This window comes from Aspergillus melleus (assembly GCF_016097325.1).
Source record: "Aspergillus melleus strain CBS 546.65 chromosome Unknown contig5, whole genome shotgun sequence".
Lineage (NCBI taxonomy): Eukaryota > Fungi > Ascomycota > Eurotiomycetes > Eurotiales > Aspergillaceae > Aspergillus > Aspergillus melleus.
The window spans coordinates 542,632-570,409 of NW_025763374.1; the positions used below are offsets into that span (position 1 = coordinate 542,632).

The window sequence follows — 27,778 nt, forward strand, 5'->3', positions numbered from 1 at the left end:
CGTAGCGCAATAACTCTCGTTCTACAGATTGACGATCATGTAATTTTACAACCTGCCCGAAGGAGGAGAGGTAATGAAATTAAAAAATAAAATAAAATAAAACTAAACAGAGCATTCTGTGAGCAAAGACCTATTGAACTTTCTTCTCAACTCTGACCTTAATCCTTATAGTCAGTTCCGCATGGGCTTTCCGTCCTTTGGTCAAAGGACGCGATTAATGATAGATATAACTTCTTTTCCCATACCCTTTATGAACCTTAATTCTCTTGCGAGTCTGTTGAAGGTATTGAGTCTGCATCGCTTGCATAGTGGTCGATCTCTATCACACATCCAGCAGCTTCGCTTATGCCCTGTGTAGAAATACCGTAAGGGTCATCATCCTCTTGAGCTAATTGAAGAGCCTCGACCACAATTTTACGAAGGAGGCGTAGGATAGATCTTCGTTGGTCCTCGATATCCCATTCGAAGGACTTGGAATAGCACTTGAAAGTAACACAAGATTAACAATCAGTTTCGGAGGATGGGGTTGGTTTCATACCTGACCATTGCGAGAAATGCGCGTAAAATGCCACTTGTAACTATCTGTCACAATTCCATACATCTCTCGCTTCAACCCCACCTTCCTCATGGCTTGGTACATGAGCACTGTAAATGTTGGCAACATTCCACACTGAGAGCACAATTGGTGATTAGTACTCACAAGCGGTACCGCACACCTCTGTTCCCTTGCTCTCTGTCATCCCTTTCTCGTCCTCTCTCGTGATGATCAAATTCGTTTTCAGGTCCTTTTTGTCGCCATACAACAGAATGCCGTACAGTGGCAAAGGATAGTCGTACCGCTTGCCTTCGAAAAAGTGTGATATTTCCACTTGGTAATCGAACAGCAGATCAAGATTCAAGGTAACGGAAGTTGCAGAGCCAATAATCTTTTTCAGACGGTATCGTATCATCTCAGGGCTGCCGTAAGCGAGATTATGCGCCACTGTGGGGGCTTCAAGCTGGTCATCTAGGTGTATAAATCTGAGTAATGGAAATGGGTATCGCGCAAATTACTGTGAGCTCACCAAGATGCTTTGGTATGAAATCTGGGCCTTTATTCCACCGACGCCAGAATATAAAGTTAAGGCAAGGGCACGCCTTTTTGTTCTTCCTCATCAAGTCATGGATCGCCCTGTATTCTTCGCTTTCAAATATGGATTCGGTGTCGGAATCGGACTCGGTGGTTGCCATTTTGTTGCTGGGGGGTTTTCTTGCTGGTCGAACTTGCGGACAGATACGAGTCTTCAGGGGCGATTCAGAAATGTAGTAAAGAGTGCTTGTTCTGAGTCATAAACCGCATGACGGGATTATGATGCGCTCCGGCGTCAAGTTAGGAACCTTCTACCGACTGGCTCCCAAGACGGTGAGACCCCTCCAAGAATCATGGATTGAAAAAGAATAACTATTTTAGGCGTGTGTAACAGTCAGCTAAGTCTTTTGTGAAATAAATCTCACGAACCCTGACTTTTTTTTTTTCTCTTTCTCGCCCAATAAATCGATTCTCCATAGTCTAAGCAATATTCGGCTCGAAAAACATATAACATATACCGACAGGCACTACCAACACTTTGTCGTAGGCCCTTTGACCTAGAGATAGGGAACAGACGACTGAGAAAACGATTCAATGAAGTAACCTGATTATGACATGGCCATTGAGACTGATTGGAGAGTAATGACCAAGAAAATCTTCCTGGTCACCCAACAGCGGAATGCCTGGGATGTAGCAGCCTCAGGCATTCAGCCGTCCACTGTCCGACATGAGAGGCGGCCATTTCGGTTATGAAAATGGAGCAAACGTGTTCTAGAAGTTGCTTCAGTCCCGTTGATATGAAGATGCAATGGGTGTGCACCATTCGTCCATTCAACAATATTCATTGGGAGTCCAAGAGCGGAAAAAGGTCCGTTGCAGCAGCGCGGATGTACCGTACTTGATCACCTGACGCCCGTCCCCACCTGACGCCCGCTTTTTCCCATACAAAATCACCTAAAATCCTTAACTTTAAAGAGCTACCATTCAACCAAAATAAAAGATATTAGATTTATTTTTTATATTTAGATAAAGAAAGTATTATATCCTTTTTATATTCTAAAAAAATTAGATTTTTTATAAGTATGTATATAATTTTATTTAAGTTAAATATAAGCTTTTTTAAAGAATAATTAAAAGACTAAATTACTAATAATATTTCAATAAAATATATTAAAATCAATATTTAAGATTATTTTACCTTTAAATTAGATTATAAGACTCAATTCTCATAAAAATTTCTAAAAAAAGAATAAAATTACAAGAAAATTTAGAAAATAAATATAAAGTTTTTTAAATTTATTATATGTCTAAATGTATAATTATTATAAATTATAAAATATTAAGTAAAGTATAGTTAATATCTATAATATTATTAAAATTAAAAATTCTGTAATTTTCTTCATAATTATTATAGATATAATTTTAAAAATGTAATTTTTTATATATAATTTAATTAGAATAATCTAATACTTTATAAGGATTGAAAATTATATAAAAATAATATAAAATATATTAAAAAGATTTATATATAACTCTCTTTAAAAAAATAAGAAAAATCAATATTTATCTTATTATTTAAAAAATACAATTTATAATACAACTTAGTAATATGTAAATAAAACTATATTTGATTAGTAATTTTTTATTTTTTTTGAAAGATAAATATAAAAAAGATTAAAATTCTTTTAAAACTTTTTTATCTTATTATAAATAAATTTATTATAAAGTAATAAATAAAATCTTCATGATAATAATATATTTGAAAAAACTAAGTTTTCTTATTAGATCTAGATATTTTTAGTTAATTCTTAGATTAGAAATTAAAATAAATACTTAAATATTAAGTCTAATATTAATTTTTATAAAATTAACTATATATTATAGAAGAATTAGAGAATTTAAATATAATTAACTAAAAATATATTTTAAAAATTATAGGCTTTTAGTATAAGATTAGATTAAAAAAATTACTAAAATAACTTATTTTATTATTTAATTTAATAATAATATTCTTTCTATATAAATATTTACTAGTATTCTAATCTTTAATGTAAAAACTATTATTATTAATTACTTTAAAGATCTAGTTTTTATATAGATATTTCGATTGGAATTCTTATATATATTTTTATATATATTTATTTTATTACTATTATAGATTATATATATAAAATATAAATCTAATATCTTTTATTTTGATTGAATGGTAGCTCTTTAAAGTTAAGAATTTTAGGTGATTTTGTATGGGAAAAAGCGGGCGTCAGGTGGGGACGGGCGTCAGGTGATCAAGTACGGTATTGCCTGAGGCACTAATTTATTGGCCGGGTCCCCAGTTGGGTTTAGCGGATCCGGTGACCGACGCGTCTGGCCGCCAGTTTCATTCTGAATTCCTCATCAATCTCCCTACCCCCTGGGATCAAGGCGTCTCATCCTACAATTGTGTTAATCACCTCGTTCGTCGAGTGGATGTATCAATTCGAACCAACACTGAACCTGATGCAAGGAAGACAATTCGGGAGGATTCAGTACGATGGAACCATGTGCCAAACCAGAAGGTGCTGTCGATAAGAAAAGGAAAACCATGCAGTTCTCGCAGACAACCCCCCTGCCACCTACTATATCCTACTCTCACAATGGTATTTTTCATTCACCTTGCGGACGCTATTGAAAGTCCCCCTGGGCCAGATATTCAAGACTCATGACCCGTTGTCTAAATCCGGATGGCTCCATGTCCGATGGTGTCGGGAACAACATTGGCCTCGCTGATCCGATCGGTCTTCATATAGCAGGGGAAGTCGTTCATTGCCTTGAAGTCAAACTGCACACATTGCGGCCCCACGGCGCAGTTCGCAAGGCAAGCATCAGAACTACTCCATCTTATAGTCTCCCATGCAGTGCCATGTGTTGCTATTCCCGGAAATCAGATACATATTGGGCAGGAGGATTGATATTTATCGGGCAGTGGAGAGAAACTGACCTGCATTGCAGTACAGCCGGAAGTTCACCCCGCCGACATTCCGGAGGGCGCCCCGAGCCGCTCCAGGGCCTTTGTTGTGACAGTTGCCAGTGGTTAGCAATCGCTCAATGGAAGGAGAATATTGGAGTACTAGGAGGCTTGGCAAGGGGAAAGGGTCTTACAGGTTGCCGGTGCTGGAGGAGGCCTCGTCGCTGCCTGGAGATCGGCCCTACACTTCTTTAGATCATTCTCCAAGCCCACGATCCTTTTGCTCAGGCTCTCTTTCTCTGTGTGGCAAGTACGTCGCTGTGTCTCACTGGTACCTTTCTCTTTCTGACAGGCGGAATTCTGAGTATCACATGTCGCCTTTTGGCCTTCGCAACGGGTCTTCTCATCCCTGAATCTGTCCCGATCAGCCTCGCATGTGGTCTTCTCACCCTCGCACCGGCTTTTATCCTGTTGGCAATTTTTGCGGTCGGTCTCGCACGTCGCCCTCTGCCCCTCGCAGCGGTTCTTCTCTTCTCTCAAGGTCTCACGCTCAGCCTCGCAGGCCGACCTCTCACCTTCGCATCGGTTCTTTTCATCCATGAAATTGCCGCGTTTGGCCTCACACAGTGCCTTCTCACTTTCGCAGCGGGTTTTATCTTCCTTGCAAGTAGACTGTTCCGCATCGCATGCGGACTTCTCGCCCTCACAGCGACTCTTGCCTCCGTCTTTCACCCATACATGTTCCTAGGTTAGACCAATGCTAGCAAAGAACCAACTGATTGCTCGCCTGCTTGGAGTATTGGCTATAAGTACAATCAGTCGGTGTTCATTGCTCCCCACACTCCTACTTTCCGCTCCTGTGCGGACTCAAATTTATCCTCTTTGAAAGCTCGATCATGCCAAAGTTTGCCCAGACACTGGTCTGGTTGGTGACTCGCCAAGCCGCTGCCATTGCCCAAGTCTCTCAAGAGTCTGTTCTTACTTCGTCCTCCCACTCGCCTGTCCGTCTCACTCTTAATGACATTGTTCCTTCCCTCGACCCCGTCTCTGGACAGATCAAATGTTGTCCTGTGGACACCGACTTCGACGGCCGTGACTGTCTGTGCCTTGGGCCATCCAATCTGCACTCCGGGCAGCAACCCTCGCGGGGATCACTGCATCTCGACCAGTGACCCTAGCTGCCCGGATGGAAGCACTTGGCACCATGGAGCGTGTGAAAGCACTCGTCCACCGACATCTCCGCTGCCTTTTGCTTCCCGTGGTAGTCTCTGCGTTCATGAGCAGGGCCCTCGGTGTCCCTCCGGTTTCTATCTCGAGGACAATATCTGCGTGGCCAATGAGCGACCGTCTTGTCCGGACGGGGGGCACTTCAACGGCCGAAGTTGCACCCATCCCACTCGCCCTAGCTGTCCTCCTGGTTCTCATCCCTGGAAGGGTGTCTGCGTCATAATGGAAGACCCTGCCTGTCCCACTGGCACCCGATTCAACCCTACCACTCGGAAGTGTATTGCCACCCACGGGCCGCACTGCCCGGAAGAAAGCACCCTAGACGGGAATGTCTGCGTTTCTACCGACCCTCCTTATTGTCCCAACGGGTCTAGGTATGATTCACTACTGGTTGGAAACGAAAAGTACGCGCCGAAGAGGCTGCCACATCAAAACTCCCAACCCAAGCCATCTCCTCTATAGCGGAACAACTGGAAGCAGAAGAGAAGATATTTCGGGGCGCACCCTTGAATGAGGCGAGGTTGCGTATAACCATCAACACGATCCTTCAAGCGGCCTTTGCCCTCAAGGACTATGCCCACGTACAAAGCCAAGTTGAGCGCCATCTCAAAGTGGATATGCCGCGTAGAAAGCCTACCAGAACGATCAATGGCGTTGCCGACTACGCCATCTGGTATGGCAACAATCCCCATAACGAGGCAAACTGTATTTGCCTAGTCGAGGCCAAGGACATGAAGCACGATGGCTTTTCCCAGGTCCTAGGTTACATGGGTAAGGCTGCAATCCCAGTGCTATCATATAGATGGAAGAGCTAATAAAATTCCTAGGGGTCGTGTTGGAAACTCGGGAGCGGGCTGGTTGCAGCCATAGGGACATATGGGGGATAGCCACCAACTCTAAGGATTGGAGGTTTCTCCGCTTGGAGAAAAATCGAAACGTACGAAAGTTCATCATAAGCCCGAAAGGAAGTAGTTACCGTTTTAGCTGACAAACCCAGTTCTCCTCCCTGCAATTTTCGACCCGGAACAATCAACTACCCCAGATACTACTTGTGTTAAGTAGTATTATCGGGCAAACGGCCATTCTGTCTCCTACTGTCTCACGTTCTTGAAGCGCAGGTAACTGCCACTTGTCTGTGTTTACCGCCTTTCTTGTATTTTTTATATGGCGTCTGTATTTTGTATAAGTCTATGTCTCGAGGGCGTACTTCGCTAGTATATCTTAACAGGAAGAAAATGGAAAGTTGACGGACAAGCGATGAATTAGAGCACAGACCTCCTAACCTATCAAGAGCCCGGACCATCTTCGTAAAACAAGAATTCATCAAGACCCTTGCCAGCAGGAACCATAGGCAGAGTTAGCGCCTTTTTTGTGACCATCACCTCCAACACCGCAGGTCCACGAGTTTCCAACAGCCATTTTAGCTTGTCTTTGACATCAGCAGTCTTTGTGCACTTTTCAGCCTGAACGCCCATCGCTCGAGCGGTTCGAACAAAATCCGGGTTCTTATTGTGACTGTGTGCGAATCGACGTTCGTAATGAAGCGTCTGAATGTTAGTCACCATGCCCTGCTCTTCGTTATTGAGGATAATTGCTTTCACGTCGATATTCGACCGACTGGCCGTCAGGAGCTCACTTAGAGTCATACTGAAAGACGCATCTCCGTCGATGTCGATGACGAGAGCGTCTGGCCGGCCGACCTTCGCACCGATCGCAGCAGGTAGTCCGAAACCCATCGTTCCCAGTCCTCCGGATGTCACCAGAGTCCGGGGATATTTCCATCGAAAATGCTGCGCAGTCCACATTTGATGTTGTCCTACACCCGTCGTAATGATCGTGCGGTCTTTGATTGGATCAATCAAATCGTTCAACTCCTCAATGACCTTCTGGGGCTTGATTAAACCGCTGTTCTTCCGTCCTTGTTCAAACGCTTGGAACGGGTATTTCGCTTTCCATTCATCAATTTTCGAATGCCACTCTGGCCGTTGAGCTTGTTGGATAAGCGGAAGTAACAGGTCGAGGTTCTCCGCGCAGTCGCCCTCCACCGCCACGGTAGCCTCAACGACTTTATTGATGTTCTTCGGTGAGATATCGAAATGGATGATTCCACCTCGGCCCTGCTGTTCAGCTCGTCGGGCCTCGGGCGCGAATTTAGGGATACTTCCAGTGACGCGGTCATCGAATCGTGCACCCAGGCAAATAATTAGGTCGGCATGCTGCATGGCCATGTTTGCATACCCCGAGCCATGCAGTCCAAGCAGATGGAGAGATTTTGGATCAGTTTCGTCGAAGGCCCCGAGGCCTTGGAGACTCGTCGTGACCGGGATCGAAGCCTTCTCGGACAGCTCCTTCAGCAGCCTTGGCCCATCGGGTGATCCGAGCACACCATACCCGACATATAGAACGGGCTTCTTGGCCATGTTAATAAGGCTACCCGCCCGCTTAATCGTATCCATGATCTGGATCCTTCGAACCTCGCGAAACGTATCCTCCACACGGGTTGAAACACCCGCATTGACAGTTGTGATTGGCAGAGACGTTTTCAATTTTCTGGTTGAGATATCCAACGGGAGCTCGATCAACACCGGCCCCGGACGGCCACTCGTCGCGATATGGAACGCCTCGGTGATACGTCGCGGTAGCTCTGATACGTCTCTCACGCTGACATTCCACTTCGTGCAGGGTTGGGTCATTGCGAGGACATTTGCTTGCTGCTCTGAACTCTCCAAGTAGGTTGGGACCTGCCCACAAAGCACGACCATGGGCGTCCCATCTGCCAGAGCATCCATCAGCGGCGTAATCATATTCGTTGCCCCATATCCATTCGTCACGACAGCGACTCCTGGCTTTCCGGTCACCCGAGCATATCCTTGGGCCATGTGTCCGGCGCCCTGCTCATGTTGTGGTATAATTCGCCGGAGCTGTTTCGATGCGTCTAGTGCGTTGAGGACGGGGAGGATGGTCTCGCCGGGATAGCCAACTAGAGCAAGAAGCAAGAAGTCAGCAGGTCTAGCCTCGGAAGAGTGAGTGAAGACACAATGGTCGATGAACTGACAGAAGTCCTTCACACCATGCCGAATGAGCATTTGCTGGACAATCTCTCCACCCGTTAAGCCGATAAATCTAAAAGAGCGTCCCAATTAGCATCTCACCTAGGCAGAGGGTCGAGGAGTTACCAACGAGTCATCCAATTCGATCTTGCTTGGTTTGAAGTTCTTTCCTGTCCTCCATGATGTGTGAGTCGTCGAGGAAAATGGTATGATCCTGTGTTTCGCTCTACCTTGGGGTCAGTACATGCAGCACAAGACCATTGCTTTGTGACCAACCGCTTCGATAGTCGTTCTTTCTGTAGGTCCGGAGACGAGATAATCACTTGGTCGATGACATCCTGACTTTCTCCCGCGGCGAACGCTTGTGACTGAAGAGAGCGCGCTGTAGTGCGTTGGCCGGCAGGACGCGCTTTCCTTGCGATATGTCGCAGCATGATGGGCTGGAGACTAGTTATTATCAATCAAATCAGATATGCCGACCGAAATCGAGAGAAAAGCAAGACGAGCAATTAACGACCCATAGAATATTTTTCAACTAAATTGTATTAATGTTCGTATCGCCAAACTGGGATAAATCTTGCGTTGGTCTAGGGCATTATATTTGCCGTCCTCTCACTGGATGACTCAGGACTTGTTGACTGTGCATGAATTACAGGCCCGATTTCGGGCAGGTCCCCAAGCCATGATTCGCACTAAACATGACAATCCCCTGTTAGCTCTCTGTGACTAGTCATTGACGAAGGATTGTGGGTGACTCATTCCCGAATATCGCCGAAGTGCTATATAACCATTTGAAAACACCACTGAATGTTGGGAGTCCGGCATTTCGGACTCAGTTCTCTATTCCCATGAAGCCTGTTCAAACCTGTTTTACAGGGTCCATGATAACTCTAACTCTCTACACGGCATCAGTCCATCGCGATGACAGCAGGCCACCAGGAAAATGTGTTATGTCCACGCCACACATCATGTTGCCACACACCGGGTGGCCAAATGGAGTAATGCCCTAGCCTAATTAGGTATATCGCTGCCTCATGCGGTGCAGCGGTGGCCTGATGCTTTCCGCTGTCTCGTGGGAATAGACAATTCTACCTACCTACTCACTCCCTCCTCAACTAGTTGTCACGCATAAATAGATTGATATTGAAACTCTTACATGCCATCACTGGGAAAAGGTCTAATTCTGCAGAGAGCTTTTACTATATACTTCTGACCAGTTCGGGACTGTTCACTCCTAGAGAGATCGTTTTTGAGTAGAGATACTCCCTCTTCAGGGGAATATATAACCTGACATCTCCCCAACGTCTGCATGCAATGGCGAATAATTTGTGTAGTTGGGACCTATATGTGTGCATTATGAACACGCCGGGCTAACGGGAACGAAGTTCAAAAAGAAAGAAAACAAAAGAAAAGAGAAACAGAGTCTTCTTACAGCTTGGGGAGGGCCACGTTTTACGCAGCACTGTTGACCTTGAGGGTCATACAGAGTAGTAAGAAGTAGCCATAGAAGAGTGCAGGTTATTTGGGGGCTTGGAAAGTTACTAACAGGAGCTAAAACAGTGGATTAAGTTTGCACGAGGTGAACTAGGATCAAATTAATACCAAGAGCTGAGTTACCTAGGGTCTCCTTAGGTACTGCATTGTTGACCATTCTTGTCTAGAAAGAATTCCAAGGGAGACGTAGGGGACTCAAACTCAATTTAGACTGGGCCAATCCAGATCAAATGCAGGCGCAGGATCTACCTTGCATGACATTTCAGCTGTGCTCAGCCCCCACCTTTTGTTTCTTGTTTACATCTCGGTTGGGATTAGAATGGCTTCTTCCGAGCTGTTGTTATTTCGTTGTGAAGCAACCAATACGTGGGTTTAAGCGACCACCCTTTATTAATTAGTAAGGTACTGGCAGAGCAGTGATTGTTCGTCAGGCTGCTCTTAACCTGGAATTGAAAGGGATGAAGGAAGCTGTTTTGCTTTTACTGTCAATACCGATGATCAGAGGATGTTGGGAAATGACTTTGTCACCTACCCTGTGTGGCAACCCTTTCCAGATACCATTATCCAGGCGGAAAATTAGCCACATAGCGACGCTGTCGGTAGATGGCTTAGAGCACAGATGATGAACAAACATCTCTCGCAGCTGGCGCTGGCATCTTAGTGATGCAAGGGGCCACCCTTGCATGGACAATATCCATAACAACATCACACTTAAACAAAGCAGGGATGTTCTATGTTGATGATAATCTTGGAAGCTATAAAGCTCCATCCATTCCGCAATTATGAGTTGAAGTCACGCAATAATCATCGATCTGAAGCACTTTCTGAAAATTTATTCTTATTCATTATATTAAAATGAAGTTCGCTATTTTCTCCCTCCTCGCGGCTGCTTCCCTGTGCGCTTCCCAGGAACTTCCCACCTGCGAGTCCGGAGCCCTGAAGTGCTGCCGCGACGTTGTGCAATACTCCGATCTGCCCGAATACGTCCAGGAATACTATGGCATTGACCCCGAGCTGAACAACGCCAATGCGTGCTCCGACGGTGAGTTATACCCTGGCTTCCAACATTCCGTTATATCTCAATCGAGGAGATCGACCCGTAACGTGTTCCACTGACGTTATTTTCCATCGTAGGCATTGACCTCCTCGACGAGTTCGCTGTCGCCCGCTGCAGTGCGAACGGCGAGTCGCTCCAATGCTGTGGCGCGTTCGTGGCTACTCGGCCTCCGGTAAGCTCCTTCCCCTTCGTTTATAGGCCGACTCAATCCCTGATAATCGTCAATTACAACAGATCGAGGGAGATAGCATCACTCTCAACTGCGAGGACGTTTACCAATATTAAGCACTGGACACTATGGCCTGGACTCGCGTCTTCGATGAAATGTGGTCTTCTGGACAGGGAAGGAATCACATATTCGCGGTGTCGCAAAAATAGGATGAAAATAATTCTTGAAATACATTCACTTCATCTCAAGAGATAATCTCAATCCTGAGTTGTAGAGGCTTTTAGAAGAAGCCGTGGCTGCTTCTAGTTACAAAGAATAAAACTCTCTAAGCTAGGTGATCATAGAAACTCCCATCGAGCACGGATAACCTGTCGTTTTGGAATACATGACAAGGCAAGTCGCAATTTGGGCATTTAATTTTCAATCTATATTGCATCAAGAGCGACTCTGAACCATTTAATCATGTTCTTGGGAAGAAAGTGGTATCATGGCAAGTGATTTGGACATGGATTGTAAGTCGCGATACATTTGCTCACGTCTCGGGGATCCGGCTAGGCGGCACGGATGCTTATCTGGAATGATTGGGGGATTCGTGATACGATGGCATGGCGAACTCATATAATCGCCTTCTGCATCTCGAGGTATGTTGGTCACTTAGGGTTGTGATGATCCATGTGATTGATTTAGGTCTCTTCAGTCTTCATGCCAGCCCAATGTTCTTGGTCGCACCGTATGTTCCTTGATGTGAAAACGTCAATGTCTATTTCACTCCGAGTCAATGATGAGAATATTTTCTTGGGCTGGCATTCTAATATGCTAAGACGCACTAGGATCCACCTGTCGATCATGATTCTCGAGATCTTCACTGTATTCGTTCCATCTTCGAAGTCGTCAAACTTTGGATCATGAGCAAAAAAGCGACCGATTAGATAACCAAATGTCACTCAACATCTCCGTTCACACTATGTCGAAGGTCAGAGCCGGTCGGCCCAAAAAACACCTCTTCATCGACACTAGCCGAGAAGGGACAGGTAATTGAATTGCTAGATGAGTCCACTAGTGACCGCTTGTTTACGATGGATGCTCTTTAGCAGACGCTCAGCACGAGTTCCGAACAGCTTCAAGATTTGCTAGGCTAAGTGATGTCTCCGGCGGAAATTCCGCGTTTACGAGTGAGGTCGCGAAATAAACCCGTGTTGATCAAAGAGTATCGATGTCAATAACGAACAGCAAATCATTGGTGCTTTCAACCAGGAGCTACGCATCTAAGCTGGTTTCATCAGCGCACAAGATGCCTAGTTTTCACTTAACATCTCCTCCCAGAGCCTCAAACATATGAAGTCTATTTTTGAAAAAACCTGCTCGTATCCTCCACATAGAGAAAGTCGTCAACCATACCTCGGCTTTCAATATAGACCCCTTCGCAGCATCGCCCAGTGATAATCTCGACATTCAGGCAAATTACACGGGCGAGATTCCTTTGGCCTTCGACATAATCATATTCAATCCCATCCAGGACCATGTAGTATACCTTATCTAACTAACACCTGGCCATAGTTCGTGGAGGCAATGCGGGGCCTATCAATTAATTCACGGGACATAGGATTGTGGACAACATTAGGAACACCCAAGGGCAGCTGGACTTGAAATCGTTTCTCTGAATTTAACCTGTCTCATGACATAACGTTCTGCCGTTGGAACACGCCAATTTCTCTTGCTCTCTTTGTAGATATATCCAGGGACCACTTTTTTCTTCAATTTTATGTTATTCATTGGTACCTGTATGGGAAAAATGTATTTCGTTCGGAGGAGACGCGTAAAGCATTTGAAGTAGGAACATAGCTTTGGAGCGGCAGATATGAAATAAGAGACAGATTGGTGGGCAGGCTAGCATTCAATAACTGGTAAGTAGTTCTCCAAGCTAATTTTCCTGGGAGAGATAAAGATATTGTTAGTATAGAGGTCCGGTCACGTGGTCACGATTGGCTTCAAGCCCTAGATATTTTATGGGTTCAAATGATTGAGATTCACTATCTTGCACGATCTTCAAAAAGTTTATTAGTTTAGTTGAAATTGGGTCCGAGATGGTCGCTGCGGACAGTCGTAGTTATACCACTCTCGTCAGACCTTCATCCTGGATGAATAGCTTTATCGTGTAGGTGTCATCGAGTCATGGACGCTGACATGTGATCTACATGAGGGCTAATTCGGAAGAATTAAACTCTAGAGTCTCACCTGCTTGCGCAATGGTGGTTTTCAACGGTTGGCTGGACCACGTCCCTGTCTCGAGCACACCGCGACAGTGACTGCTGATAAAGAGCATATACCATTTCCATGGGTGAAAGGTCCCAAGCCAAGGTAGCACCAAGCCATTGATACCGACAACCTCCCGCACGAATTAATTTCGGGAGGCTAGGTATAAAGGGGGCGCTTCCGTAACAGGGAGACCACTGAGCACTCGTACAACGCAAACATCATGTCCAAAGTGAAGTTTGCTTCTGTCGCAGCTCTCGGTGCTGCCGTGGGAGCAGCATCCAGCTTGCTTTATGCTAAAGCGCAGGAGCCGGACGATACGCCCCAGGACCAAATCACAGTTCCCAGCCCCATTGTCCAAACCAAGAGCCTTGCATTCCCAAGTCCACTGTCAATTTTCAAAGCTCAGGAGCTTCCGACCGGGCCCGCCAATCCAGCAGGTATTTTGAAATACGGCTTCCCGGGTCCGGTTTCCGATGAGTTGAAATCACTCTCCGTATACGGAGGCTACGATCGTCGCACGCGCAATCCGTCCTGGGTCGCCGAGCATATGACCACTGAATCAGTGGCCACAAACCTGTCAACCCGCAAAAACAACTTCCGCGAAGACAGAAGCATCCCGGCCTTTTTTCGCGCCAAGGTCGCCGACTATTCCAACTCCGGGTATGATCGCGGACATCAAGTGGCTGCTGCGAACGCGAACTGGTCACAGCAGGCTATGGACGACACGTTTAAGATGAGCAACATGTGTCCCCAGGTTGGGGTCGGCTTTAATCAGCATTACTGGGCTCGTGTGGAGAAATTCACCCGCAGTCTGACAACGAGATATCCGTCTGTTCGTGTAATCACTGGCCCACTATATCTTCCGCATCGGGATAGTGAAAACAAATGGCGTGTTAGTTATGAGGTCATCGGGGATCCGCCGAGCGTTGCGGTGCCAACTCATTTCTACAAAGTCGTGTTCGGAGAGGAGGAGGACAACGGGGGTGAGCTAGGCGGTCCGGTCGCCATACTACCGAATGCCCCGATCGACAAGGACAAGGACCTGAGTGACTTCGAGGTGGAGCTGGAAGCAGTTGAACGAGGAAGTGGGCTTGAGTTTGCCCGGAAACTGGATCCAAAGCAGCGAAAGAAACTGTGCGAAGAAGTGAAGTGCGATGTTCGTATTCAGGACTTCGCGCGGAAAAGCAAACTATAGCTGGGTGGTCTATCCTGATTTTATGTTGGGGGATGTTAATCTCTAGCCATTATCAGCAGGATTCTGACAGTCCGTCAGCCCTCAAACAGCTTGAACACCGAAACACCCGACTTGGACCGCTTTATAAAGCCCCCCAGGCATCACGAGTGCGAAGGTCTTTCAAAGAGTGAGTCGGTAAGAGAAGCTTGTCGCGCAGAAATTTCAGGTTACACTTAACAAGCCCGTGTAACAGTCGTAGTATCCTGCTGAGTAGAAAACATTTCCCCCCATGGCTCGTGTGGCCTAGACCGGAACACATCTTGACCCGACTTTCCTTAATGGCCATTGAACACAATCAGACTATTCCCCTGCCAAGATTGTACCTTTGGCCCGAGAAGCCTTGATCACAAGGAAGCTTTCCGGAGCCCAGGACGCCCCCTCGCAGATGACAGTGAATCCTTTGGACTGTAGTAACTCCTCGATTGCAGGTCGAGTAGTAGATCCTTCCCATATCTCAAGCACAACATTCATGATCAACGCCCAGTGAACATCATCCAAGCCAAGCAAGACTTCCAGCTCTGCGCCCTCAACATCGATCTTAACGAGATCAATTTTGGTGATACCGACCTCTTTGTACAAGAAGTGGGACAACGGCTGCAGCTTGACATCCACCTCGCGAGCACCACCAAAGTAGTACTTGGCCGCCTCTTCGCCGAACCGTTCAACAGCTTGTTTCCGCTGTTCCTCCTTTTCGGTCAGATTCAAAGTCGAGTTCCCCGGCATATTAGGGAAGTACGTTAGTTTCTGTATGCTTTCCTGCGAGCTCAAACCGAAGGGGTGCGCCTCCGTATTCAAGAGATCATGTAACTTTAGGTTGCGACACAAAACATCGTATGTCTCGGGCGCGGGCTCGAATGCGAGAATCCTTGACCTGGGATATTTCTGCTTCATATACAGAGTAAAGAGCCCAATGTTCGCACCGACATCGATGATAAAGGGATTCTCTCCGATGTTCAAGCAACTGTAGCAGTCATCTTCGAAGATCTCTTTGTAGACATGCTGGACTTCCTTTGTGTTGGTAGCATAACATGAGACCCTAGGGAATTCCACAAGTTCGACGGGCATTATTGCGATAATGAAATACAAGTTATAAGGAACACAGCAATGTGTGGTTGGGGGAGTGAGGATAGAATAAAATGGTTTATCAGAATCCGAGATCATGTCCAATATTAATATCAGAGTGCTCTTTCGCTTGGGATGGGGATGTGTGGAGTCACAAACCTCAAGCTGAAGTAGCAAGATTCAGGATCCCGGAGTTTTGTTCCGGCTTCGCATATCCTGGGACGAAGAGAGCGAACAACGATGCAAAGTTCCTTGAGCCCGTGTACCTACTTGGAGACCCCTCATTTACAGTGTTCATTAAGTAGATGTTCTCTTTACTATGTGGACTGCCTATAACAATAAACTACTCAAGGGTCCCACAGGATCTCACAGGCGTTCGAACTAGGTCCGGTGAAGACTTTTTGTTGGTTCCATATGAACGTACTGACGCTTGAAAATAGGAGGCGAAGTTCCTTTTACAAAGAGGCTAACAAGACGAGGGCCAGGTGCCACGATATTACCCATCTGTGGTGACTCCAAAGCCGATAGTGAGGAGTGCGTAGAGTATGTGGACTAACTAACCTAACTGATTATAGATAGATCGAGAGTGGTTAGAATCTGGGATCATGTTAAGAGGTTAGTTCAACTTTCATAACGTGAAGTCTTTTATTGGTCATTCACAAGACATTCACGGCCCTCATTTTTTAGACTGCAGAAGCTCCACTCCAGCAATTTCACGAGACTCATTTTAAGCGGCGGGCCTAACAATGTCCTCGGTAATTTTTCTATCCGCTCCTTATCGGTCGAGTAGAAGTTCCCTTCTCTTGGCTCTGTCCGCACATACGTATAATTCCTTGCATGAATTTCAGCGACCAAATTACTAACTCATCTTATCATTTCCGTCGCCAAGGTACAACGTAGCGGCCTGTATCTCCAACCGGGAACTCTCTGAAATCGGCGAACTCCATTCAGCGTCAGCTACAACTGGGCCAAGAATTACGAAATCCTGCCGGACGAGACCAAGCGCTCGTGCGACTATTATACGCAGCGGAACACGGGCAGCAATCAGTGCGGTATCTACCCAGATTGCACATTCGTAAATTGTACTTCGTGCGTCTGGATGCGGATTGAGATTGACTGTTACGGGACGGAACCTATTGAAACTCAGCGGACTAGCATATTGGTGGCGATAAGGTGAGTGATTCCTTCGACCTGTGAGTTGAACGTGCACATGACTAATGGCTCCTTAGATGACATACTACTGTGAGAAGCGGTGTCATGCTCAAGGCGCTGAGGGAAACTGGGATAATTGACGGTGCTCAGCAAGCTGAGGTGGAGTAGTACTATACGTATTTAATCATTGCTCTCTGTTGTATGTCATCCTACAGTGTACTAAAACGGTGGGAAAGATGGATCGCATGCCCCCTAACTGATAGTCGACGATAGATGTTTTTTGGGGATATAGAACTCGGAGCCTTGCGAGGCACAGAACTTTCGACAGGTAACCGTAGTGAGGCGAGATGGCCGATTGATCGGAAGGAACCTTTCTCGCCTTGGTGCATTATAGGTTAGAGGGGAAAGGTTGGCTAAGGGAAAACAAGGAATCTCTTTCGATAATGTGCAAGAGTAATGCTTATTCATCTTTTTGGAATAATAAGTGGAAGAACATCCTCTGCATTCGCATGAAAGCCTAGGGAAAACCCTCTCGACAACGTAAGTAGAAGGAGAAAAACCTAGACCAAGGCGTCATCACACAACCCAGAACACAGGCTCTGTTTGTTCACTTTTCACATCGATCAGCCCTGGTCTTCATCAGAGAAATAAAACTACTCACAGGACCAATTTCGTCACAATAGTCGCTCTGACTAGTCTCATAACATTGCTGCTTACATGCCATGGCATATCCGACACCCCTAGATGCTTCATCACGGCAGTAGAAAAGGGTGTGCTGGATCTGGAATTCCGTGGGGTTGGGGATCCCGCCTTCCACGAGGGCCTCTCTGATCTCCGGCATGTAGCTCCCTGCCTATTTTCAGCCTTCGCTCCGAGTAGGTATATGAAAACAAATTACCTTTGTCTAAGAGGTTCCAGCCGCAGTAGTACTCATTGTCAGTGCAGTAAGCAGCTGTCGCCGAAGTAGCGAAAATCCCCAAGACACCCAAGCCGATACAAGCGAGCTTCATGGTGGCGGCGGTAGAGTTGCTGTCTTCTGGGTTGATGGGTTTGATACTTCGCAGTGCCGAACTTGAGGATGAAGAAGCTGCCCCTCAAGCGTTTATATACCCGTGCAATCCCCAGGATGCTGTAAAGTTGTCAGGTCAAGTGAGTTGGTCTATGCTCAAGGTGCCCGTTGCTGTAAATCATGAATTCCCCATGCAAGATGGTGCTTACCGGTCGCCGATGAATTACTATCATATAATTCAGGTACACGACTGCCTACTTGAATAATGGTACTCTAGGTAACCGAAGCAGCGTAAATATCGGCCACCGATATAAAATCAATGCCTACTCGGGCGTTTAGTTGACTTACCGGCCCGCTCGGGGATGTACGAGGAGAAATTGAAATCCCACCTGCAGCCGGTCCTATGTGGGTTAGTGGATATAGACCATTATTCGTTTATTCAGTCTTGCCTCTATTTCCATTTTATTTATCTACTCAAAGTTGATGATAGTGTTATACCTAGCCAGAGACGAAGTACAATGTTGGGTAACGGTGGGGGCTTCAGTATGGTTTATCTTCCATCATCTGTAGAGCTCTGAGGCCTTCGGAGACAGCCTCTTACTACAGGCCCCTCTAAATCAGATGTGTTGCGCCGTATATAGATAGTATTTTGAGCCTGAAAAGCGAAAGAACAGCAGGTTTGGTGTCCTCAAGCGGATTACACCCATGTCTCTATGAGATTATGTCCACAGGAAGTAAGAATACATGATCACATGTCAATTGGTCAAACCTATCCCAGCCTCATAGTTCAATGTCGGAGTTTCTCCGCCTAATTTCCAATTTTGCAAATGGATCTGCAGCAAGCTCGGCTCCCATATATATGTGTTGAGGCGTCGTACCTGCTGGTAGCCTGAAGTCATATTTCAGCAGAATGTGCGAAAGCGCGATTTTGATCTCATTAGCAGCGAAGAATCGGCCAGGACAAGCATGCTTCCCCAGACCAAATCCCAAGTGCTGTGGGGAGACCGAAACCAACTGGGCCGAGGTCTCACTGCCAGGCGTCTCGCGCAGTCGCAGGAATCGATATGCATCAAACGTGTCGGGGTCTGGATAGACTTCGGGATCCCACATCTGTTCGCCGGAGACAAAGATCGAAGTGCCTTTGGGAATCACAGTTCCGTCCGACAAGGTGACAGTCTTCATTGCGAGGCGCCTCATAGAAACTGCACGTATCTTGTTAGCTCTTGGTTGGAGGTTAGGAAGCGTGAAACATACCAACACTAGTCGGTTTCAACCGTTGACTCTCTTTGAGCATGCTATCCATGAGCTTGAGTTTATAGAGTGTGGTCTTTTGCCAGCCGTCTGCTTGAATAACAGTACGAGCCTCTTCACGTAGAGCTTCCACCAGTTGGTCCTTCCCGCAAAGGTCATACAACACCTGAGTGATCATATCGGAAGTAGTATGAATGGCCGCAAGGGAGAAGGAAAGTTGTGCAGCACCGGCATCGTACGGTCGACCTTTAGCACACTGTTCCATCCACTCCATCGCGTCTGTGTAGCGTTTGGGGGTTAGTCCTTGTTGGACCGCCGCTGCCTTTTCTGCTTCACGCTCCGCCAGTACCGGACTGATGATGTTGCGGGCATCCTGAAGTTCGGTCTGAATCTTGCGGCAAGACGGTAAGAATCTAGCGACAAAGGGACGAAGCAGGCGAGGCCACATTCGCAGGGATTGAGCAGCCATGAACGAATCAACCGTATAGTCGACAGTAATTCGGAGCCAGTTGGGGTCGCGACAGATTCTGTCACCCAGAAACACCTTCGATGAGAGCTGGGCGACAAGCTTCAGGACAGTGTCTTTTGTGTGAATAGAATGCCAATCTAGGCCCGGTTAGTAATACAACCGCTGACATTGACCGCAAAACTCACCAGGCTCATCAGTCCAGTAGGACCTCAATGCAACGGTAGTCTCATCCGACAATGGTTTAGTCACACTGCCTTTTACATAGTCAGTGCCAACCATTCATGCTGAAAATCCTTGCTTGGTTTAGAACGCTTACCCAAACTCTGTGTCAATTTCATACGCACCGCATCTTGAACTATCTGGTCCGGCATCGTTCCCTGCCGAAACGGCTCAAACCCATAAATGTGTGAGTGGAAATCCCGCCCTGTTTCATGTCCAAAACTCAGGTCCGGATGGTTTCGAATTTCGTTTGCATAACTGGGGGCTAGGACAGTTTTGCGGCCATTGTCGGTGACTATGTTGAATATGGGCGACTAGGGAGGAGAAGTACCCTTGTTAGCTTGAGGTCACCAGAAGAAATATTATAGCCAGCCATACCTTCTTCAAACCTTGGGCAATTAGTGATCTCGCATTGTAGAGGTAACGTCTCTTCGCAGGCGCAAGGCCGATCTCAAAACCCTCCTTTCCGTTGACCAAGAAGAGGTTCTGACTTGAGCTCAGGTATAACAGGAACGCAAGAACGGTGAATGCAAGTACACCTGTCACCACAATTGGATCAGAGGAGTAACACGTCGTGAATACTGGGAGCATCATATTGAGACATGTACTCCAAGAAGTTTGACCTCATGATAAGCTAGGAGTTGCGAATGCACAGAACTTATATAGATAGAGTAACCGAAGATCACTTCTTAATCATATTAATCGGTCTTCACAAGAAAGGAAGGCCAACGAGTTTCATGAGAACAATTTTCTAGAGACATCAACATGCTGGGTCTACATTGCTAGTACTGAATCAACATTGATCCACTCTTCAGATCTTCGATCCAATGGAAATCGATATATTCCAAGAGAGGCGGCAAAATGCCTACTTGACCGGTTCCATTGGTTGGTAATAGTGGATCACTGATTCAACAGTGGGGATTCATATGCACGATGCCGATCTGCAGGAAAGGCTCCGCGGCATTAGGCGAGGCCAAATTGTTACAGGCGATAGTAACAACAGCAGAAGACAGAAAATTTCCCCAAGACGAGAGTTATGCTACAGTTCCACTTGTCGCATTCTCTAGGCGGATGTGTCGAGCTCCAATCTTAATCTCTACAATGACCCACTTTTACCACACAGTACTCACTAAGTACTTAAATGGGCTGTAACTGAACTGTGCATTCGGCAATAAAGACGACCTTGTAATGTTACAAAGCCGAGGGCTGTTTTGATGGACGTTTCATTTAGTCATGACGAGCGGGGAATGGGGTTTGTCCTTGTGCACCTGTTTCATCCCGGGGGTTGCACCGTCGGTTCATAAGAAAATCGAATAGCTTCGATATCCATCCCCTCCACCAACTCCGGATATTTCTCGATAAACTCTGTCGTCAGCCCCCACCCATCCGATCTGGTAAAGACATCAAAGAAGTCTTGCCGGATTCTAAGGTTATCTGCTTGATCCCGTTCCAAAATATCCTTCCCCCACGGCCATCGGATCTTGGTGCAACAACATAAGTAATCAATAAGCTCGCAGTAATCGTATCTCGTCCAATGCTCAATCATGTTTAAGCGTAACTGCGGCCATATAATCAGATCTATTAAGTTCGGGTGTCCTCTCTGCAGCTGCGCCATCAAGGGATGCAGAAATTGTGGTAATCGTTCAAATGTAACGGGGTTCGGAGAAACCCGCCATTTGCTATACACGTACGTCAACCATCCACTTGCGAGACATTCCGGGTCTCGGATGGACTGGCGGCGTATGCCATGGCTGACTTCGTTGGCTAGGTAGTTCCGTCGAGTGCCGTAGAGGAGGTCCAGAGGGGCCGGGACGGGGGGACATGCAGCCACCAGATCTGGGCGAGCGAACCATGGACATGTAGCCGGCATGAAAGAGGGGTTCATTCCGTACTCGTTGATCGGGGTAAGAGACCAAGTCGGGATAGTAACCGGTGCAGTTGATTGTGAGAATGAATGTACGCCAGGGAGTAGCCTTAGGACCATCCCGACATCAGCAGGTGTGTTTGACGTTTTAACTGCTAGACTGAATGACGCATTGTCAACTTCGAGACATGAGTCCCCGCTTCCCTGCTGACTGGATAGTGAATGAGGAGATTGCTCGGGGATTGCAATGCCGGGTTCCAGAGCCAGTTTGGGTGCTGCTTCCATCTCCACGGACTGAGCAAGGTCAGGATTCAAGCTTGAATGCCAGGGACTCGGAACAACTGTAGGTGGTGTCTGGAGCAAGGGCGGCTTTTCAGACAGTACATCATCAAGTTGTCCCAGCAGATGCCGAAGGACGACTTGCTGCTCTCGTAGTCTTTTATTCTCCTCAAGAATTCTGTTCAGCGTGATAGTGTGTTGGTGCATCCATGCGGGTCCATGATTCTGGTCGCAAAATGCCACCCGATCTTCCAGTGATCTCATACGAGCCTCTCGTTTCTCTCTCTGGGCTTTTTGAGCCAAGCGGTCTCGCAGGCGCTTACTATCAGACGATGAGAGAGAGGCATTGTAGCGTGACGTACTCATATTGTCGAGATTCCTTATAGATTTGACTTAAGTCTGGGAGGAAAAAGAGGCAGAGCCGGGCGGAAACGCGGGAATTTCTTGGCATATGCTTAGTCATCTCTATCTCTCCACGGCTTCTCCTGGCACCTGCATTCACCCTTATATCCACTAACTATGCATCTAATTGCTCTTATGTTGCTCAACTTAGCCTCAATGGATGAAATGCCCTGTGCGTTTCCAATTCGGTCAATACTGTTCCGTGATTGGCAGATGCATATTGTAGCAAATACGTTCCAAATTCCAGTTTATATATTTTCGGGCACGGATGGAGGTTCATTTGCGAGGTTGAAGGGTGGACCTTACAGCAGCCCATTGAGGACATCACGAAACAATGTCGATTGACTGAAGAAGTAAAAAAAAAAAAAAAAAAAAAAAAAAGAAAGGAAAAGAAAAGAACGAAGAACACTGAAAAAAAAAACTAAAGAAAGCCCAAAACGATACAAGAAAACTTTGAAAGAACAGGGAACACAGGTCCAGATGCTGCCAACGATTGGTGAACAAAAGTCGATATCCAATAGAGACTAGGGGGCTACTCGAACGTCAGTACATGCGTATCTTGTATTTTGAAACAAAAAGAAGAGATCAAAACCCATACATGCAACGACACGGACAATAACTAATCGCCACGTCCAATGTTGACAGAACCCCCGGCACCACCATGCTGATAGCCAGAATTGTGATTGGTGCCACCCCTGACATTTGCGTTCGTCATGAAGCCATTGCGGGAGGTGTTTGCATTCGCATTGCCACCATTACTCGAAACATCGCCAACACGTGTGGTTCGATTCTCATGGCTGTTGCGGGTTTCAATGCGTCCGCGATTATCGGCATGATGATTGCCTTGGTTGTTATTGTGGCAGTTGGTCATCGTCGTGTTACCAAAGTTGCTCGTGGCGGCTCTGCCACAGTTGCTGTTGGTGACGGCAATCCTGCCCTCGTTGCCAGTGGGGTTGAGAGGCTCATAGCCTCTGGGCTGGTGAAACTGTGGAGGCATGTTTGGAAATTGCGATGGGCTCTGGTGCCAATATCCTGCGCCGTATGCATGAAAGTGGTGCGGGTAGTACGGGTCGTATGGTGGCTCATGATGCGAGCTGGGTGCAGGAAAGAAATTTGGGGGATATCCAGGATATCTCTGATTCGGCTGTGGGGACCCCCATCCCGCGTTGTTTTCATAGTGATTGTAATCCATTTTGGTAGAGGTTCAACGCGTGTCAGAACAGATAAAAGGATGAAGAGTCTAATTGAGTGTGCCAGTCAATGTTTGTGTACGAGTCGCTTTGGTCGGGTTAATGAGGCGCTTTATAGCGTATACTGATCTGATATATAGCGGCTTGCGATGCCCGTTGACGAAGTATGTGACAATGTCCGAATTCATCCCGAAACAATCATCGGGTAGGCTGCCGGTCCGCGTGGCCATTCCTGAAATCCAATCCCACAGTGGATTTCCAATTGAGGGTGTGGTCTGAATCACAACTCCACATAATGTTTGGTATCAACAACCTCTGGATCGACATGTGGTTATCTTGATGTTCATCTCCAATCTCAGGAGCCCCGAATTCATGAGCCAATAAATATTCACTTACAGGAAGTTGGGCGGGTTGTTCGGAAAGTGAGCTGGCAACGCGGAGTGAGCCCTAACTTCATGTATTCGCAAAGAGATAGTATAAGCCTTGTTTCAGGTATCTCGATAGCTGAGTTCGGCTTCCTCGGAGTTTAGGTCGCATTCAAGGGCACTTAGGAAGGTTGAATAGGTCCACGTGTACAGGACATGACATATTCCATCTGGACGAGGCAGCAACCACAAAGAGCAACCTGATGGATAACGAGATGAGAAAACCATCCAGTTCAGTCTAAGAGAGCAGCAACTCATGGGAACGGATCTGCAACAAAGCAACCACAGCAAGGTAACTCTATCACAGGAATGACCAGCATGATTCATACCCAACTTCCTTAACTCGGACTTTTCAAATTGCCTTTTTAGGTGAAGATAGGGCTTTCCCTCATGTGACTATCCCGAGATAAATATCAGCCATTCCCCAGGAACCCTAGACTAACCCCTTTTTCTCAAACCAACTCAGAGTTAATTTTTATAGTCTCCTGACACTTCTTATTGAATCCCCACCCAATCGCGGATACAGCTGGAACAAGAAAAAGCCTGCAAACAGCTCGCTCAAGGTTGGTAACGTCACTGGCGATGGAGGACGAGCCATAGGTTATCAAGCCGTCCGGCTGGGACCGGCATCCTATCAACAACAAGCCGGATCAGGAAGTGCAAACGGAGGAGATGGAAATGAGATTGCCATCGCCACTTCGGGTCAGTACCAAAATGTTCAAGCCGGTGACATTTCCACCAAAGGAGGAGATGCCCAGCTCCGCGGTAGGCACAGCTCCTCTAGAACCGAAATCGCAACTTCGGGCAAGGCAACCGCTGGCTCTCGTGGAAAGATCACTATTGGATAAATGTGAGCAATTCAATTTGTGCCTGACATCAGTCTATATTGTTAACTAGGTAACAGGATGGCGGTGTTGGAAGGGGTTGGAGATGCAACGTCCTTCAAAGTTGTCTAGTTCTGATTATTTTTACATGTCATTTTTGTCTTTCGTTATCAGGCATATTATGCTGTTGCTATGTTCAGTAGGACACAATATGAACTAAATGGAATTGCATCTGTACGCCTTCTGGCTGTCTCTGATTCGCTATCTTGCGTCTGATTTTTATTTTTATTATTCTTATTATTTTTATTCTGCTGTCTTCTTCCCCGTCTTCCCCTTGTCCCATTTCTTACTCCTCGCACTTAGGCTTGAGAGTCGAAAATTCAGAATTACAAGGCACATTAGCCATGCTGATCTAATGGTCAAACATTCGGCAAGGCTGCCGCAGATGTACCTTACCTATGTAGGCTTAAGAGAACCCGTGAACCTCGCAAGGCTGAACGTCAAAGGCAACAGCCTTCACAATAGAGACGGTCGCAGTTTGAGTTGGCAGCAGAAGAAATGTCCGAAGTGGCACGTTGTAATGGAAGACCATATCAGTTTCAAGCAATTTGAACCGAATGGACTGTAAAGGCTCCTCGCTGGGGTTCTCAATGAGGGGAATGCTGGTTGGGAGCCATGAATTCGCTTGATAGACATGCATGGATTAATTAATATCAGTGTGACAAACACCGTATATGTAGCTCCCCAATGATGGCTTATCTTGGCTCGTAACAAGCCTAGTCTGGAATAGCTGAGCTTGGCCGCTCCCGTCTGACGTCATGTGCATGTTTCTCCCCTCCATCACTCTTTTCGCGGGGCAAACTCCTTCGTTTTTTCCATGTTGACTACAAGCTAACTACCAGATCTCGACTTAATCTCTGGGTGGAAGATAGAACCCTACGGGGTAGGGTATCAATCATACCCTGAGCCTGAATCTATTCCCGTGACAGGGCCAGCTGACTACTACCTAACGACAGGGGGAAATCTGACAGCAGCCGCCCGATTTCCTACCAGGAAAGCGAGAAAGGGGCTTAGATACATTCCTGGCTGTATATTAGTTGTTTTAATCTGTTGGAAAGCGCGGCTCGTCTCTGCGCAATGATAGACACATGAAACCCGTTGCTCGATGACAAGTAGACCGATCATTAGCTGGCACTGGATTGGGCTTCATCACCCACCAGCGCACACAAGGATGCATACCCCTCATATGTCGGTGAAGCAGAAAATTAGCAATATCGGGTCTACATGAGCATTGCAGATCCGCTATCGGCGCCAGTTCAGGCGGCGCTGGTGTCCTAAATCTGCCGACCGGTTCTCCTGGCCACAATTGGCGTCTGATGAGGCAGTTTGCACACTAGACTAGCCACAGAGCTCCTCCAGAGTCTTGGGCCTGCATGCATCCCACCAGATATACCGTTGGCAACCGCTTTTAGGGAGGTTCACGTGGAGGGAACATGAAACATCTTATCGTGTTAGTTGTCTGATAAAGTAGGGTGGTTAAAAGCAGACCAGTAGTGTCCACGTAAAGGTTCTCTCGATCCAAGGTAGTCTTGACTGAAACGTATGTCACAGCCTTGCAGCGAACTTTAGCCCACCGAACCATAGACACATAATTAATTCAGTCCGTTATACCTGCACGATTGTTGATTGTGGTCGTTTGTAAAGCATTAGTTTACTGTGTTTTAATTTTGGCGGCAAAGACGCGATACGCCGGGTTTGCTTGAGACGGCTTTAGAACAAACGTATGTATATATTCGGGCAGAAGCGCGAAATTGTAGATATGTATTTTACATTACCCTAGAGAGGCAATGCGCACTGTACTGAAGGTATTTTCTGGGAATCAATCATGGGATCCAAGCTGCGCTGCGAGGCTAAAGTCAAGAGAGGTACTCGATGCCGTCGACTTTCCTCGGAGCTGTCAGTTTACTGCAAACAGCATGCGAATATGATAAAGAAAGACACCGGTGCTACAAAGGCGGATACTTCAAATGTTATGGTCAAAATCGAAAGTCAGGAAAGCTCTCCGGAATCGAGTAAGGTATCCGAAGAATCTGACTTAGAATCAACAACACCATATGACCATGCCGAGACGTACTACGATGACACCCTGGGTGGATGTGCCAATTCCTTCAAAATGGGTGTCATGAACGATAACTGCCAATGCGCAAAGAACGAAAATTTCGGGAACATGACAGCACACAATATGGTAAACTCGCCCATACAACAAACCTTCAACCTAATAAGCAATTTTCAGGACCGTATGGTATGTGATTGAATGCCTGGCTATTGAATCTGTTTCTAGTTGAGCTAATACACATATCAGCCCATAACAATCAACGATTGCCATCCTACCCTCCACAACATCATCTACTACATTGGTCCTGCGCTCTTGGATCAAGCTAAGCGTTTTGAACATCTTATCGATAAGACCAAACACGCGAGTAAAAAGAGGCCCAATGAGGTGGATGCCGATACTGTCAATTCAAATCCCTTGACCCCTCATAATGGGGAACGACGTGGTGAGAGAGCAAGATGCTGCAAAAATCGGTCCATACTGACGCGATCGCAGATTACAAACGCCCTATGGAGAATAGGAAGGCCGCTATGCAGGATACAGCTCTACGCCTGAATGAAATAGCCTTTCTTCTGAGAATCGCCGCGGCAATCTGCCACGACAGTTGATGGAAGGAGCTTCTGGGAAAGATTGACCTCGTAGCCGCCAAAGTATAGGATGACGAGAATTGGAAAATTACAGCAGTACCGGGACCCGTGTGTGTCTTTTACAGAAAGGGTGGCACTGCGGGCGTGTGGCAGCTGATTAAATGGGCTTTCCTTTCTCATAATTTCTTGTTTGTCCTTTTCTTTCCTTTTGTTCTTTTTGGCTTTAATCCCTTCCACCTGATCAGGCGCATAGGATACCTGATGTAGCTTTTCTATATGGTGTCAATGCTAGTTCATGTTGTCATCTAGGTGGGTCGGTACTTGTGTTTTGTTTGTTATTGGTGTACTATACACATTATATTTATGCTGAATATTAAAGGTACTATTTTCTATGTGGACATGATATTCCTTCCTCACACACATTGTTGTCAA

The 27,778-nt window shown here is 46.5% G+C and overlaps 9 protein-coding genes across 9 annotated transcripts; 4 read left to right on the forward strand and 5 right to left on the reverse strand.

Annotated features, from left to right (window-relative positions):
* Positions 1-257: 257 nt before the first annotated feature.
* Positions 258-1,230, reverse strand: LDX57_008687 (uncharacterized protein; the record flags this gene model as incomplete). Its single annotated transcript, XM_046090409.1, has 4 exons — positions 258-482; positions 539-645; positions 701-1,006; positions 1,065-1,230. The coding sequence occupies 4 exons, from the start codon at positions 1,228-1,230 to the stop codon at positions 258-260; spliced, it is 804 nt and encodes a 267-aa protein (XP_045946384.1).
* A 4,415-nt stretch (positions 1,231-5,645) lies between these two features.
* On the forward strand, positions 5,646-6,351 carry LDX57_008688 (uncharacterized protein; the record flags this gene model as incomplete). Its single annotated transcript, XM_046090410.1, has 3 exons — positions 5,646-6,011; positions 6,068-6,177; positions 6,238-6,351. Coding segments are annotated over 3 exons (590 nt in total), but the record flags the coding sequence as incomplete, so codon positions are not given.
* Positions 6,352-6,526: 175 nt separating this feature from the next.
* On the reverse strand, positions 6,527-8,724 carry ILV2_4 (Acetolactate synthase, mitochondrial; the record flags this gene model as incomplete). Its single annotated transcript, XM_046090411.1, has 4 exons — positions 6,527-8,220; positions 8,296-8,363; positions 8,421-8,516; positions 8,567-8,724. 4 exons carry the CDS (start codon positions 8,722-8,724, stop codon positions 6,527-6,529), a joined length of 2,016 nt encoding a protein of 671 aa, XP_045946386.1.
* Positions 8,725-10,639: 1,915 nt separating this feature from the next.
* Positions 10,640-11,126, forward strand: LDX57_008690 (uncharacterized protein; the record flags this gene model as incomplete). The annotated part of the gene is made up of 3 exons (XM_046090412.1): positions 10,640-10,826; positions 10,919-11,013; positions 11,076-11,126. The coding sequence occupies 3 exons, from the start codon at positions 10,640-10,642 to the stop codon at positions 11,124-11,126; spliced, it is 333 nt and encodes a 110-aa protein (XP_045946387.1).
* Positions 11,127-13,476: 2,350 nt separating this feature from the next.
* NUC1_2 (DNA/RNA non-specific endonuclease) lies at positions 13,477-14,671 on the forward strand. The gene has a single exon (XM_046090413.1). It carries the CDS (start codon positions 13,487-13,489, stop codon positions 14,459-14,461), a length of 975 nt encoding a protein of 324 aa, XP_045946388.1. The 5' UTR covers positions 13,477-13,486; the 3' UTR covers positions 14,462-14,671.
* A 129-nt stretch (positions 14,672-14,800) lies between these two features.
* Positions 14,801-15,565, reverse strand: LDX57_008692 (FkbM family methyltransferase; the record flags this gene model as incomplete). The annotated part of the gene is made up of 1 exon (XM_046090414.1): positions 14,801-15,565. One exon carries the CDS (start codon positions 15,563-15,565, stop codon positions 14,801-14,803), a length of 765 nt encoding a protein of 254 aa, XP_045946389.1.
* Positions 15,566-18,503: 2,938 nt separating this feature from the next.
* LDX57_008693 (cytochrome P450) lies at positions 18,504-20,256 on the reverse strand (the record flags this gene model as incomplete). Its single annotated transcript, XM_046090415.1, has 5 exons — positions 18,504-18,925; positions 18,978-19,580; positions 19,629-19,697; positions 19,760-19,976; positions 20,041-20,256. The coding sequence occupies 5 exons, from the start codon at positions 20,254-20,256 to the stop codon at positions 18,504-18,506; spliced, it is 1,527 nt and encodes a 508-aa protein (XP_045946390.1).
* A 2,570-nt stretch (positions 20,257-22,826) lies between these two features.
* On the reverse strand, positions 22,827-23,463 carry LDX57_008694 (uncharacterized protein; the record flags this gene model as incomplete). Its single annotated transcript, XM_046090416.1, has 1 exon — positions 22,827-23,463. Exon 1 carries the CDS (start codon positions 23,397-23,399, stop codon positions 22,827-22,829), a length of 573 nt encoding a protein of 190 aa, XP_045946391.1. The 5' UTR covers positions 23,400-23,463.
* A 3,068-nt stretch (positions 23,464-26,531) lies between these two features.
* Positions 26,532-27,367, forward strand: LDX57_008695 (uncharacterized protein; the record flags this gene model as incomplete). The annotated part of the gene is made up of 3 exons (XM_046090417.1): positions 26,532-26,948; positions 27,009-27,204; positions 27,255-27,367. The coding sequence occupies 3 exons, from the start codon at positions 26,532-26,534 to the stop codon at positions 27,365-27,367; spliced, it is 726 nt and encodes a 241-aa protein (XP_045946392.1).
* Positions 27,368-27,778: the final 411 nt, after the last annotated feature.